Raw genomic sequence first — 15,556 nt, 5'->3', positions numbered from 1 at the left:
TTTTCTTTGTGGCAAGCTAAATGGTTTGAGCTCTTTAAGTGCAGATACTTTCTGCCTCAAATCATTGTGTCTTTTTCTGCTCTGACTCTAAAATGTAGATGTCTGTTGTGTACATTTTTCTAGTATCATTCTTCTCATGTACTGTGCAGGATAGGCCACCTCCTGGCTTCTATTTGCGCTTCCATTTTTTTATATATTCCATGACTGCATTAGTTCACATACCACAGAATGGCACCATGAATTTACATCCAATTGTCTATTTTGCACATTAAGACCTTTCTTTCAAGTCTCTGCTTCCCTCAGCTTTTTGGGAAATGCTTTGTTCCCAGGCACAGAATATGCATCCTCTGTTGATTGCCTGGAACAGCCTCTTTTCCCTGGGGTCTGGCTCTGCCCCCAGCCTACAGAGGGACCAGAGCTGCCTCACCATGTGCAAGGGCTTTCATCATCAGATGAGTAGCCTTGGCCAGGCCCTGTCTGCACTTACCCGCACCCAGCTCTCGGAGCATCAGCTGGTGGTCATTCAGCTTGTTCTGAAAGAAAATTGTGTGATTGCTTTTAGCTGTAGTTGGGAGATTGAATGATGGGATGGAATAAATCACTGCATGGTAAGGAAGAGGCATATAAGATTTGAGACAAAGAGGAAAATACCTTTTCCACTCCCTTTAGTTCTCTTTTTAAAGTCATTTATGTTTACTGTGCATAACTGTATATATATATGCCTACACATCACCTCATGAACTCCTGCGGATGATCCCCTCCAGTAGGTCCCTGGAAATACAGAGAGGACACAGGATTTATCCTCCTGTTGCTGAACTAAGCATCAGATTGTCAACAGAGGGCAACTCCTTTGTAGGCATTAACTAAACAGCCAGATCCCTACAAAAGTTCATCTTACTGGGTGCTCTGCAACTATACAAACCCACCAGATGTGTTATGCTGCCCATCTGGAAGTTGTGGTTCTTTTTTGGCTCTGTGAAGGGCAACTTGGCTCTTTCAATACTTGGTTTTACTCGCAGGGGTTGAATTCGTGATTCTGTCCCTGAGCTGTTTTAAAGCAAGTGGCTTGAGGGTCCCTGGGAGGCTTAGCCAGGGTCAGTGCATGCGTTGAACTTGTTCTGCAGCATGGTCAGGTCACGGGAAGAGGCTGTGGCACCTTTGCCCCTTGTGTAACCTTCCCCTGCCCCTCAGTGAGCACCTTGCTACAAAGCTGCAGCTTTGCTGGTTCCAACCGGAGCATGTGTAACTCTGCACCAGCCACCATTGTCAAGAGAGAGCTGTTTGCAGCCTGCAAGTAGTACACAGTGGCTTTGGGTGTTGCTGAAAATAGCCAGCGTGAAAAATCAGGAGTCACACTGTGCCGTCTTCCCAGTGTAACAGGCTGATGAGAGGCAGGCTGAGAATACAGTGTATTTCCCATTCCAGGACATCTTGTCACTCTCCTGGGGGACTATGTGCCTACACCCATGCAGGGCATCCCTGGATGAACAGGGCCCTCAGGGAAAGAGCTGGGTTGTCCCCTTGCTGCTGTGGATCCCCGGGGGATCCCTCCCAAGCAGCGGCAGCCTGAGTCATGCAGTGAGTCAGGCTGTGGGCATGGGCTGATGCGGAGGTGATGTGCAGCCAGGAGCTGGTGAGCTGGTAAGGGTGTCTGGAGAGTGAAAAGGCAGCAGTGCCAGTGCATGGAGAAAGGAAAAGATAGAAGCAGAGCAGAGAGCGTAGGAAGGAAAAGTTGTGGCTGCCCCATTGCTGGCAGCGTTCAAGGCCAGGCTGAACAGGACTTTGAGCCACCTGGTCTTAGTAGAAAGTGTCACTGCCTGTAGCAGGGGGGTTGGAACTGGGTGATCTTTAAGGTCCCTTCCAACTCTAACCATTCTGTAAGAAAAGAACAGCAGGGAATGAGGAGAAGGAGCAGGAGGTCTAGGGGCAGGAAGGCTCAGGGTGCAGCAGGAGGATGAGGAGCTGGCAGGCAGAGCAGGAGCAGAGTTGTCAGTGGAGCTTGGATTAGTTCGGTTTTGAAGCTCTATGACTGTGTAAGTGCTGCGCTTAGCCAGAGTTACCTGACTTGGTGCTTTGCTCCCATGGTAAGACTGCATCTGGGCTGGAGCAGACACGGTTTGTAAGAGGTGGCTGTGTAGAGCCCGGTGTTGCTTCTTTCATTGCCAGTTTCCCACCACATACATGTATCCCCAGCCCACTTCCAGGCTTCATCTCGTGCTGGAGCTCCAGCAGGGACAGTGGGAGGAGGGTGGGCAGCTGAACAACCTGTGAGCCCACATGGCCCTGTGTCACTGCTGTGACAGGGCAGGGCTGTATAACTCCCCATTGGAGGTTCACAGCTCCTGGTAAAGGGCTCTGCTCCCAGGGGCGAGGAAGCATTTTCCTGCCTGTGGAGACCTTTTGCCTGGGCTGTGCTCCCGTTTCCAGGAGACACAACGCAGGGCTGCTCCCGGTGATGTAAGCTGTGGCCTTTCATCATTGGCTGGGAAGAGCTTTTGCCAAAAGAAATGGAAAAGAGAAGAAATATGCTGGGCAGGAGGGTGGTGTTCTGGCTTGATGGAGAAGGCTTGGCTTTAAACCTGTTATTAAAACCGGAAGCAGGAAGTTTTTGCTATGAGTAGGTAAACTCTTGTACCTTGAAATGACTAAACACACGAGACTGGAAGTAACACCTTTGTGCTAATCCTCATGTTTCCTCCAGCTGCTGCACAGGGCTCATGTCAGCTGGCCTGGCTCCTTTCAAAGCTTTCTTCCTTTTCAAGCTCTGGGATTAGCTGACAGTGTAATACGATACAGGATGCAATGCATTACTGTGGGCTGCATGTGTCCCTCAGCCATACCCGTGTGGGCATAAGAGCCAGGACAGTAATTCTGCAGTGAGGTTGTTGTGAAGGTGATTTAGGGAGGTCTTTGGCTCAGCTGTGCGCTGAGGCTGGGTAGAGGAAGCTCTGAGTGGTGTCATTTCACAGCATGCCCGTTGGATCCTTTGGTTCCCCTTCCCTTCGCTTTTTCCTTGTAGTGGCTGCAGCAAAGGCTCCATTATTTGGCAGTGTGGCATCACTTTTGTCTATAAATGGAAGCAGTTGGCCCACCTCCCAGTATAACACAAGATAGTCCTGTGCATCAGTTATGCAATCTGTAGCTTGATGACTTCATCAGAAGTCGGGGGAGGGCCAGGAGGTGGTAGGAAAAAGCCTTCACCATCAGCTCTGCTGGAGACATCTGATGTCTGCATGTCCCCCCCAGAGCAAGGAAAGTGGGAGCTCAGTGACAGGGGTGGGATCAGGGAGAAGTGGAAGGAGGCGCAGGGAGGGACCTTCCAAACCAGGGCAGATGTTAAAACAAGAAGGAACCTAAATACTGGAGAGAGGCCTTTCAGCAGAGAGCCCTTCAGGGAGTATCTGCACAAAGCAGAGATGTGGTCAAACTGTATTTTGCTGTTTCCTCAGAAGGGTGCTTGAAAACCTGACCTTCATGCAGAAAGGCTGATCCTAATTTCCCAGGCTATGCTCAAGCACTGATTTTAACCCTTTCACTGACTGGGTTGGGGCAGGTGTCATAAGATTACTTTTCCTGTATGTTCCCAATCTACACAGTAACTGGCATCACTGAAACTGTGAATGAAGCAGATGAATCTAAGCCTCGCACAGGTCCCCTGGCATGTTTTGTGCAAAGGATCCTAGGAGTGACAGAGGTCCTTCCCATCAAGTTCATGGGTTTGGATGAGCACCCATCTCTCTAAAACAGCAAGGTTCTAGTGAGCAAATGCTAAGGCCTTACCCAGCCTGGCGGAGAGCTGCCCAGCAGTGCCCAGGCCGGACAGGGTGCGTAGAGCCAGCCCCATGGTGAGGATACCGGCTCTGGGGCTCCAAGCTGCTCATGCTGGGGGGTGCAGAGAGCAAACATGGCCAGGAGACACGGTGGGGGTTGGCAGTGCGGGGAGCACGGGTGCTGCTGGGTGGGACATAGATGAGAAGAGAAAAATCCTTCGGCTCTCTTACAGGAAGGAGCACCCGGAGTAAAGGCTGGGGACCGAGCGCTGCACCTGCTGCTTTGTAATACCCCCGGTCGTTATTGCTAAACACGGCCCTAGCCGCCCGCCCGCGTCTGAGCGAGGCCCCCCCGCAGCGCCGAAGGGAAGCGTTTCGTCCTTGCCTGCCCTGCAGCGGGGAGCCCCCGGCGGCTACGAGGGACAGCCCGGGGGCGGGTGTAAGGCGCTCCGAGCACCGCTGCAGACCCCCGCGGCCGGGTCCCGCCGCCCCCCTGCTCCCCTCGCCCGCCGCGCCGGTCCCCGGGCGGGCAGCGACACCTGCCGGCGGGCGGCGGAGGCGGGAGCCCGGGCGGGCACGGTGCTGGGGGAGAACCTGGCCCCCTGCCGGCTGAGCTCCCGACCGCCCTGCAGCCTCGGGTGGGAGGGGGCGGCTGTGCGGTCGCCCCTGGCCTTGTGGCGCTCCATTTTCGTGGCGCTTCATTTTCGCGGCGCTAAAAGGCAGCAAATTGAAACATCGAGAGAAAGGCGGGTGGGTTTAGGGGAAGGTGTCTGGGGCATCACCCGCCTGAGTCCTTTCAGCCGCATGCTGTTGGTCCGTTGCTGCAGGATAGAAACCTCAAATAAAACACATGATGTGCTTAAATCCTGAGATTCTGGTGCAGTATAGGGGGAAATTAATGCTGCCAGCTCCTGCTGTTCGTTTTGTGTGTCTAAAACCTCAGCTCCTCAGTCCAGAGAACTGTGTGAAACTGCTGCTTGCGAGAAAGGGAAATGGAAAGGGAGAGAAAATACACTTGTCTCCATGATGGGGAAGAAAAAGTTTAGAAAAACATGACTCTGAAGTTACGTGTCCTGAATGGTAGCCAGCTTTATCATTGTGTTATTAATGAGTGGCAAAGTGCTTTTGCTTTATCTGCCAGGGGTTTTGCCCTCCAGGAGAAAAGAGGAACCTGCTGCTCAGTCGCTGTGAGCTTGGTCATAAGCATCTTTCCAAGGACTCTTAATTTCTTCAAGCTCTAGTCTTCACCCATAAACTCAATGCTTGTTCTTAATGAGCCTTTATTTCCTTTGCCTACGGATCACCATGAGTAATGAGGCCTTCTTTCTCCCTTTGCACAGGAGCAGCATCAAGTGGGGTTGTCCCGGACCACGGGGCCTATGCAGTCTTCTGTCCCACCGGGCTCCAGCAGCGTGGTCACAGGCACGAGCTCTGGGGGTCCCTTCCTAGGAAACCAACCTCAAGCAGCCATCATGAAGCAGATACTGATTGAGCAGAGGGCCCAGCTCCATGTGATAGAACAGCAGAAACAACAGTTTCTAAGAGAGCAAAGGCAGCAGCAGCAGCAGCAGCAGATCCTGGCGGAGCAGGTACAGTACCCATTTGTCTCAGGTGCTGCAGTGCATGCTGATGTTTGAGCATGAGCACTCCAGGCAGTGCAATGCCAGTGCTTCTTTCTGTGTTTGGCAGTGCTCTCTCTGTAGTTCCCATCGTGGTATTTCAGCGAATGTTTTCAAAGAGGCATCTGTCTCAGGCCTACCATTAGCTTGGCAAATATTACCCATGTTCCCAGCGGTGAGCTTGACAGTCACATGGGATTTTAGACACCGGAAAAGTCAGCTCCAAGGGGAATGGCTTTAAACTGAAATAAGGTAGATCCAGATTAGACATTAGAAAAAAATTCTTCACTATGAGGGTGATGAGGCACTGGCACAGGTTGCCCAGAGAAGCTGTGGCTGCCCCATCCCTGGCAGTGTTCAAGGCCAGGTTGGATGGGGCTTGGAGCAACCTGGTCTAGTGGAAGGTGTCCCTGCCCGTGGCAAGGAGGGAAGGAGCCAGATGATCCCCCATCATGGGTGAGGCCCATTCAAGAGCCAGTCATGGGCTTGGCTGCTGAAGGCAAACCTGAAAGTGTTGAAGAAAATACAAGGCTGAGGCTAGCAAATGTGCTGAGGTAGATGAAAAGCAACAGTCACAGTGCTCAGGCTTCTAGCTTTTGGGTGTTTTGTGCCTAACAAGGTTCCCTTTACCTTTTTGATAACACATATTTATGAACATAGGGATTAGTACTTGCTTCTTTCCCATCTTTGCCGCTCTCTTACTTCCATTACACATCCTTGGTTTTGAACACAATGTTTGTACAGCTGCAGATGAAGCACCAAGACGTGTCCTTTCAGTAAGTGCTTAGTTGAGTATACCCTAGGCTTTGAAAGCTCTGGTAAACACACTCTCTGTTTTTATAATCAGCTCTTGATTCTGTTTTAGATGCATGAGTACTCATAGCAAATAACCACAGAGGAGCAGTGTGGGCTGGATCAAGGGAGGGAGGCCTTTTACCTGCTCCCCAAATACCATTCCCTGAAGCACAATGGCCTCAATAGCCATTTCTGTTTTGGCTCAGGGCTGATCCTAGGCTGCAGTGCTGAGGTCAGGATGCATTACTCCTTGCAGCTGAGTGTTTTGAGTGCAGAGGTGGAGGAAAGTCTTGTCCCAGGAACACAAATCCCTAGACCTTGGCAGGGCTGGGAGAGGGACAGGGTGTGCAGCTACAGTTGGACCTAGGTGAGCAAAGTTTATTCATATCCCTCCCTCTCAGCCTGAAGACAGTGAAGTTCACACTGTAGAGGTCAAGATGAAGTGGCTGTAAGCAAGGAGAGATGATGTTAGCCTCAGTGCTTATTCCTTTCTGAACCAAAAGGACTCTGTGCTGAGTAGCCCAAGTGCTCTCAGGAGGACTCTTCAAATGGCTCTGCTTGTCTCTGCAGAGTGGCTTGTTAGATAAGAAATGCGGCAGTTCTGCTGCAATACTTTTGCCAGCAACCCCTTTCACAGCTCACTAATTAACCATCTTTTTCTGTCTGCTCTCTTTCCCTTGTTCATTTCCAGCAGTTGCAGCAGCAGTCACATTTGCCTCGGCAGCACCTGCAGCAACAGCGGAGCCCATATCCAGTGCAACAGGTCAATCAGTTCCAAGGTAAAAGTCAAATTCTTTTTCCTATATTGGAGCCAACGTATTGCCCCTGTAGCAGGCATGTGAAAGCTCATGTATTTTGTGGACACCAGGGTTTAAGCAGTGTGCCAGAATAGGAAGACAGGCCATTGCACACTTGCACATACCACATGTTTTACCAAAGGGGAATGCCCAGGTTTGTGTGTTTAGTTGAGTTTCCAATTTCCCCTCTGCTCCCCTCAGCAGAAGCTGCAGTTGTTATTTGACATCTGTTTTGCCTCTTTCACATCTGGATCCTATGGTTTTACCTTGTTTGACTCAACTCTCATTACGCTCTTTTTCTTTCCCACCTAGTGTCTCTCACTGTATCTTGGTGTTAGCCCTCTTCATCCCCCACTTTATAGTTTGATAAGCAGAAAATTTCAGAGAGGTCATCCTTATCTGGAGAAGTGACTGATAAATGTGAGAAATATCTGTCAGTGAAATATCTGACGTGGAAATGGAGGATTTTAATGAACTCAAAAAAGCTCAAAGAGTATTCAGTGTGTTCACAGATAACTGAATAATGTAAGTATAGTCATTTTGGCTTAGAAAAATAAGTTAATTCTGAGCTTTTTTAGGTACAAAGCATCAGCTAAATGTCTTCACTAACCATGGATTCTAAATAGACATGAAGCAAACATGCACCTGCCTATGTAGTTATGATAGTGTCATGTAACTGCAAGAGAAACCAAGGAAGGCAAGCGGATTGCAGTTCTCCTACCCAGGAAGCCAACAGGCAGTCACATCTTCTGCCAGTATATATCAGAGTGGCTCCTTCTAATTGCCTTCTCATTCATCTTTGGCAGCATAAATTCTGGATAAAATTATTTTTTTCCCCCTAATAATGCATTTGCAAAATCCAAATGTACGTGCACACTGCCACACATTGAGATGCACATGTAAAATCTTTCTGCATTAATGCTTCTTTGAAGCCTTGCCTTCATATGTATTATTTAAAAGAAATGGAGAAGAGAGTTTAGGCTAATCTGACAGAGCAAGGAATTAATTTTCATAAATGAGCTGATTTAAATATAAATATTTCACTATTTTTCCTATTTTGTCACAAGGATGTAATCCTGTGCAGTAGGTTATGTGCAAATGAGACCAGAAGGTGGCCCAAAGTCTTAAAATCTGTTGCATCTCTCTTTTAACTACTCCTTGTCTGATCTCCTGTCTCTTATGCCAAACATGATAGTTAATGGAACTAGTGTGTGAACGACTTGCTGGTGGTGACTCCTTTGGAGGTGTTCAACTGCCATTTTCAATTTAAAAATAGCTGGAGATGCATTATGTAAGGGTTTGACATTGCCTGTATCTTCAGCGCTTGCTGGAGGCACTGTAAAATAAGGCTGCCTCTAATCACAGGAGAAGGAGGTGATCTAAATGAACAAAAATCAAGGGCACCCCAGTGCCAGTCATTATGGAAACAGTTTGCTATCATGGAAAAAGTAAAAGCTACCACTCCGTTTGCCCCGTTCAAGCAAGATCCAGATAGTGTCTCTTCATGCTACAACGTGTTTCATTTATCTGTACACTGGAGCTAAAAGCATCCTCCAGAAGCTTATCCTGCTGTGACAGAAAGGCAGTGTAGCCATCCCGTTCATTATGTGCAAAACTGGAGAAATGGCACTTCCTTTCTTCATTCCCATTCCTCACAGAAGCCAGGCCAATGTAAATGACAGGGCCCAGTACTCTCTGTTCTCCATGGATGCTGTCTGCCACCAAGGAACAACACATAGGGGCCAAGTTAAGAACAGTCAGATTTTGTTGCACAGTTCGCGGCTCTTAAAACAACCATCTCATACTTACATCTTGCATTTAGTAATGTGTGAGCTGGATGTAATTGTGTGCCTCACCCTCTCACAGTTTCACTAGCAGGGTATTGTATGTAGTTGAGGATGGTAGTGACTCAAGGCCACAATGAACCCATGGCGTAATCAGAGCTCCAGTGATTGTTTTTAAATAACGACAATAAATACAGAGGGATATTGGCTTCCCAGGGATCGATAGCTCCCGTCACCCCTGAAAGGAAGACACAAGGATGGTTCAGCTATCTGCCACGGTGTGGAATTTAACGAGGTTAGGATTTTCTGGTTTCCCATCACTGGCCTAAGGTGGAGTAAAATGTGCTTATACTATTGATTCAGTAATACACTCTCCCTGCTGTAAGTGTCCACAAAAAACAATTTTTCTTCTTTCCATGGACTTAATCAGTAACAATGATATAGAAAATCCATTCATTTATGCCTCCTGAGCTATTAAAAAATTGATTTGCCTTCTGAGTCTGACATTTCCATTTTCAAGGCTTATTTTTGAAAGACAATGGAGATATTTAAGAGAGAGCTTCAAATGGTAAACTGAAGTTCAGCTGCTTTGCTGCCATTGAAGACCACTGGAAGCTTCCTCACTTACTAGAAGCTGAATTAGGCTTATCTGAAGAAGATAAGTGCTACTGAATTACAGTGTGGATGCAACTTTGAAGTCTTAGGGACTAATTTTTTCATGGGGGAGGGTGCACATTGTCATTGATCCTGGATGAAAAAATACACACAAAAGGAAAGAATCAGGTTTAGTTTTGAAAGGGCACTTTGACTCCCATGTCACTTCTTAAAACTTTAATCTCTGGTGCTAGTGAGGTAAGAGAAAGGCAGGCCTGTTTTAGTGCTGCATCTTCTGTGTCTGCCTAGCTCAGGCACCTGAGCAGTTATCATCAGGGAGGCAACCATGGCTATAATCATGCACTTGTGCTGCCTCAATTCTTCAAGAATCTGAAGCCATGAATCCCTTTGGGTGCATATCCCCAAATTGTCATAATTGAGAATTACTTAGAGAGTAAATCATTGACCTTTTAACCTTGCCAGCCTCATTTTAGGCCTTAAGGGAAATTAGCCTACTCGCCTGCATTGATGGTATTCTCTGCTGAGCAGCATACTGCTTCACAAGTAGAATACCTAATGCAGGCAGTGATTCTTGATTAGGGTAGCACTTGAGCTGTTTTGACTGTTGACTTCAAGGAGAGGGGACTTGTCAGGTCAAGACAGAGGCTGCAGCCAGTGTGAGGTGGGGAACGCATCACCTCTGAAATGCAACTAACATTAGGCAGCAAGCATACCTCCCAAGGATGGATAACCTTCTAGCTCTGCTAATCTCCATGGGAAACAATAACTTCTTCACTCAGAAAGCACAGCCATCTGAAATCCTGCTGTGGTGCAGAAGGCTGCTACAGATTCTCTGTTATCGTTAATTAAGATTTACAAGGTTGTGTTTTTTAATTCCCTTCCTTCCTTTTTGGTGTAGGTTCTCCCCAGGATATAGCAGCTGTAAGAAACCAGGCAGCACTCCAGAGCATGAGGACATCCCGAATGATGGCGCAGAACGTGAGCATGATGGCAATGGGTCCCTCCCAGAGCACAAGCACGCTGCCCTCGACCGCAGGCCAGTCAGACATGGGCATGGCTCCTTACAGCAACGCCTCTTCCAGCCAGCCGGGAATGTACAGTATGAGCACAGGGATGAGCCAAATGTTGCAGCACCCAAACCAAAGTGGCATGAACATGGCACATAGCGCAGGCCAGGGAACAAGGCAGCCTGCCTCTGGACAAGCAGTGGGAATGGTCGGCAATTTTGGTCAGAACATGATGGTAAACTCTGCTCTTCCCCAGCACCAGCAGCAGATGAAAGGAGCTGGGGGCCAGGTCTTACCCAGGCCACAAGCACCACGACTTCAAAACCTGATGGGGACTGTCCCTCAGGGAACACAAAACTGGCAGCAGCGAGGCTTGCAAGGTATACCTGGAAGGACTAGCAGTGAAATGGGGCCCTTCAATAATGGCACAACGTACCCAATGCAGTCTGGGCAGCCGCGGCTGTCCAAGCACCATTTCCCACAAGGGCTTAATCAGACAGTTGTGGACACAAGTGGAACAGTAAGAGCCCTGAACCCAGCGATGGGAAGACAACTGCTGCAACCACTACCTGGGCAGCAGGGTGCTGGCCAGGCAAGGCCAATGGTGATGCCTGCAATAAGCCAAGGTGTCCCCACGATGTCTGGCTTTAGTCAGCCTCCAACGCAGCAAATGCCAGGTGGTAACTTTGCTCAGAGCGGCCCAGGGCAGGCCTACGAGAGGAATCCCACTCAGGACTTATCTTACAACTACAGTAATGAAGGAGCAGGGGGGTCATTCTCCAGTTTAGCCGAGGGCGCAGACCTCGTGGACTCCATTATTAAGAGTGGACCAGGGGATGAGTGGATACAAGAACTTGATGAGTTGTTCGGAAACCCCCAGTGAATGGGCTTGTATAGTCTGGAGCTTTGGTTGTTCCATCTGAAAACGCAAAGAGAGTTGGATGTCTCCCCATCCTTGGATTGTTGGAGTTTTTGTTTGAATTGGTTTGGTCTGGGGTTATTTTGTTTTCTGCTTGTTTTTTTTTTTTATTGTGCAAACTGAGCTGATCTGTAGCCAACTTTGGAAGATTCAGGGATGATGAAAACATCGACATCCCAGGACTTCCACCAAGCAATCTGTGTTGCGTGGCAGCACCCACTGTGTGTGTGGGGAGCAGGGGGCAGGATGGGGAAACTGGAAAAGCCAGCTGATGCCTCTGGTTGGGAAAACGTGTTCTTTCCCACTGAAACAAGGCTTCATTGCACAGTGGTGTGGGGTGGTCCCAATCTCTCCCACCTCATGTAACTGTAAACACTGCAGCTTTCAGGGGAGCAGATGGAAACAGGCAGGAGCAAAGCCTAAAGATGTCCATGAGTGATTGCACGGGCCCTGGTTGGAAACAGGTTTAATCCCAGGAGCAGGCAGGTCTTGGTGAGCCATAGCCAGGCCCACAGGGCTGGCTCTGGGCTGTCACAAGCAGATGTGAAGCACACACTTGACAAACCTAAACAGTCACAGGGAGGTCACCATTTTCACCACAGAGTGATAAAAATCCAATAAAGGTGTAGGAGAACATGAACATGGCAGCATGGTGAGGACAGTTTGGTTATGGGACTGCTGCTGGATATGGCTTAGGTTAACTTAATGAACTGATTAATCCCCTTGGGACTCACAATAGTGCTTCCTTGTCAGAGTGCTTTGGCACATATCTGTTGCCTGGGGATGCAGAACAGCAGCTATGAGTGGTGTTGAAGGGCTAAGAGGTACCAAGAGACATCAGCTCAGGACCTCAGCATGTTGCTCTCTCTTGTTCCTCCCGAGTATGTTTTCAGTTCACTTCCTTCCCCTCTTATACTTCAGTGTAAAGCAAGGTGAGTTGGCAGCACTTTATTCAGGTGAGCAACAACTGCCACAAAGGGGCAGGCAGGGGAGGAGAAAACAGGCAAAAGAAAATGTACAGGGAGAGTTTGGCATGTGGAATTGAATTCCTCCTCTCCTCTTGAAAAGCGCAAGTTTGTCAGGCAGGATTACCCTGGGGTGTGTGGGCTATCGATGTGGCATTATATGCAACCTGAAATCAGTTTTAAACAGATGTTTGGTTTAATCTCTCTGGTTTGCTGGAGTAAAGTTCACTGCAGTATTGGAAGAACAGGGACCAATGAAGGACTACTGTAAAGGTCATTGACGAATGGGTAAAATCATTGATGTAGTTATTACAAACATGGGGTCTGCCCAAATAAGCTGTTAGTTAATACCAATGTATTCACTGTCTCCACTGTGTGGACAAGTGCTGAGCAGCACTACAATGAAGTTGTGATACGTCTTGCACACTGAGGCGTCAGCCATTCTGAATGTCTAAAGCAGCAGTTCCCAAGCTGCAGCCTAAGGCCGAGGTAAGCTGTCCTCCAAAACTGACCACCTTGCAAGTGTTTTCAACTGTGAGCTGTTTACCAGGTTATGTAGTGGTGCATAAAATGTTAATGTGATCCATAGTCAAAAAAATTTGAGAACCTCTGCCCTAATGTTGGCCTCTGCAAGTCTTAAGATGTGCTCTGCAGTGGAAGTGCCTCTGGTGCCACTGCTTACACCAACTGCCCAGCTACCAATTACCTCCTTGTGCGCTGCTCTACTTGGGGCTGGCGATGTGAAGTGCTGAAATCCAGGGATGCTGAGGAGCTTGGCATCCTGTGTTTTCAAGTCCTGCCTTTCCCTGTGGAGCACAGACATGCATCACATTAAGGGAGTATGAGAAAAATGGGCCTGGAACCACCTCAGAACCCTGTTACGGTTCTCTTTTGTGCAGTAACCCCTTGCAGGGCTTACCTAGGTGAGAAGTGTCTTTTAAACGCTATAATGCAGACAGGACAAACTGCACTTTTTAAATGCTTTAGTTACATCTCTTTTAGCTAACCCCTTTTTAAAGCACAGAGTGAGGACCTATTCCAGTTCCTGCTGAAGGCGATAGAGGTCTTCCTGTCCACTGCTTCAGCAGGAGCCAGGGCAGCCCCTAATTCAGTGAAGGAGAGCACCAGCCACAGTTTTCAGTCCATCTTATGGGTAAGCGGCTCTTGGTGGATGGAAGAGACAGGCAAAGGAGAGAAACGGTACCCTGAGGGGATGAGGGCATTGTGCGTGTGTCTCTGTGTGAGTGTGTGGGTGAAAGGAGAGATGGGCTGGTGTGGCGCAACCTGTCCTGTGTGGCAGAGGTATGCCGGGATGAGGAGGCAGTGAGCCGACAGCACTGAGGCTGGCACAGCATCCCTTCCTTGGGTGCCAGTGATCAGGGGTCGCCTGCCAGCGCAGAGCTGCGCAGTGCGGGGTTAGAAACACACAACCACCAAGTGCAAATCCGTGTGTGTCAGGGAGATACGGGCTTTGGTGAATAAATGGTGGTGAAGACTGAGTCTCTGTTGTCTTTGTAAAGCTTCCTCCAAATACTCTGTTCCGGGACCAACTACTACTATTAGATTTGGGGTTTTTTTTCTTTCTTACTATGGTGCTGATGTATATGTAATGTTAAAAAAAAAATAAAAGTTATTTGTAAATATGTTTTTACAATTCTACAGATATCTCTGGGTCTACTATCTGTAAAATATATACATATAAAAATATATATATATACTGTTTGTTTAAAATAGAGTATTTTTATTTCATTCCTTAACTCATCCTTACTGCAGTGGTATTGCACTTCAGATGACGTCTAATTACTAATTTGTACTGTATCCCTGACAGCAACTTGCTCCATTTTACTCAGATTTTTCTAGTTTTCTGTTTTTACTTTGTACATTAAGCATTGCTTATTTCCTCTTAAGACCTGTACAGAGCTCTGGAAATGTAGAGAAAGACCTGATGTTAACATACCACTTTTAAAGAAAAACAAAACAAAACAAAAAAAAAGAACACCCAAATAAAAGATGGTTATCTGACTCATCTACCAGGCTGGCTTATAGGGTCATCTCGCCCCACTCCTGCGCCACGGTGGGTGATGTTCTGGGGGGAGGAGGGAAGCCAGATCCAGAGCTGCCTGACTGCACCCTGCAGAGCTGCCCTTGCCTGCCCAGAGTCAGGTTGTTACAGGCAGGGTACAGCCTGTGCCGGGTGTACTGGAGCAGCTCACAACACGGAGGGCCCGGGAGGCAGGAGTCCTGTCCCTGAGATCTGGGGAGGGGAAGTGAGGGGGAAGAAAGGTGCAGGGTTGGATGTAGAGCTGGAAAGAAGAGATGGGGGAACTGACGGCGTGTGAAGACACATGCTTAGAGTAGTTCCCTACTTTCCACTACTACAGTGTGAGAACTGTGTTGTTAGAAGCCCATTGGAAAGCGCATTAGACCTGTTGAATTTATATAAATTAAGATAAACATGCTGCGTGGCCTCAAGGCTCAACACTGACTGCTCTGTATCTCCAGCCTGCCAGGGAGTCATGGGGAATCAGGCACTGGATCTCTGTTTGCACAGCTTGCTCCTCAGGATGTAAGTGGGGCTTGGTTCCATGTACCACCTTTAAGGTGAGCTTCCTCTTCTCTCCTTAGTGTCAGTCCTTTACCATTCATTCTAGATGTGGAAAATGGGGCAAAAGAAGGAGGCTGGCACAGATCAGAGCAGTTTGCCAGAGCTCCTCCTCAGCATTTGCTGGCAGAGCCTTTGCTGAGAAAAGATGCTTTCAGCAAAGAGGCCCCTAAGTACTGACTGGCTCTGAAGCTGCAGCAGGGACCATCATCATTTCTGACTGTGACTGACAGATGAACATTTGCATCAACTCACAGTGTATGCTGAGTGTGCAGCTTGACACTGACTCCTCCATCTGCAGGCAGGAAATGGTGTGGCTCTCACTAGATTTAAACTCAGTGCTGAATCTGACAGCATCCATTTATTACAGGTGTATTTTGTCTTTAATTATAGAGGAGTCAGTCTTCAAGACTTCCGCATTGTAGGCATTCTGTCCTGGCTTAGTGGGGAAAAAGGCTCAGAAGACAGGTGGGATCCTCAGCTCTGGGCTGACTTCTGCCCTCTCATTAGCTGGTACAGCTCCTAAAACATTAGGTTCATGTTTCTTCCCAGCACTCTAGATTTGTGCTGCTGGATGATACTTTGCAGCCTCACACCTGCATTTCTTGGCATGTAACATTGTCCCTGTGTGACAGCAGTTTATTCCTTTCTATGGAATAGGACAGAACAGAACAGCACAGACT

General features: G+C 48.2%; 1 protein-coding gene across 4 annotated transcripts in view; it reads left to right on the top strand.

Moving 5' to 3' along the window:
* Positions 1-12,435, top strand: part of MAML3 (mastermind like transcriptional coactivator 3) — a 277,279-nt gene extending 264,844 nt beyond the window's left edge. For 3 of the 4 annotated variants that reach the window (XM_062637227.1, XM_062637226.1, XM_062637229.1), the window contains 3 exons: positions 5,111-5,359; positions 6,876-6,963; positions 10,279-12,435. In XM_062637227.1, the coding sequence (XP_062493211.1) occupies positions 5,111-5,359; positions 6,876-6,963; positions 10,279-11,270 (1,329 nt within the window). In that variant the 3' untranslated portion in view covers positions 11,271-12,435. The remainder of the gene's footprint in view (positions 1-5,110; positions 5,360-6,875; positions 6,964-10,278) is intronic. The other variant, XM_062637228.1, reaches the window with a different exon arrangement.
* Positions 12,436-15,556: the final 3,121 nt, after the last annotated feature.

Source organism: Pezoporus occidentalis, unplaced genomic scaffold (genome assembly GCF_034315485.1).
Source record: "Pezoporus occidentalis ecotype Australia unplaced genomic scaffold, CSIRO_AGI_Poc_V1 ctg51, whole genome shotgun sequence".
NCBI classification, from domain to species: domain Eukaryota; kingdom Metazoa; phylum Chordata; class Aves; order Psittaciformes; family Psittacidae; genus Pezoporus; species Pezoporus occidentalis.
Note: the sequence above shows the minus strand (reverse complement) of the source record. Positions and strands in the feature narration are given on the sequence as shown.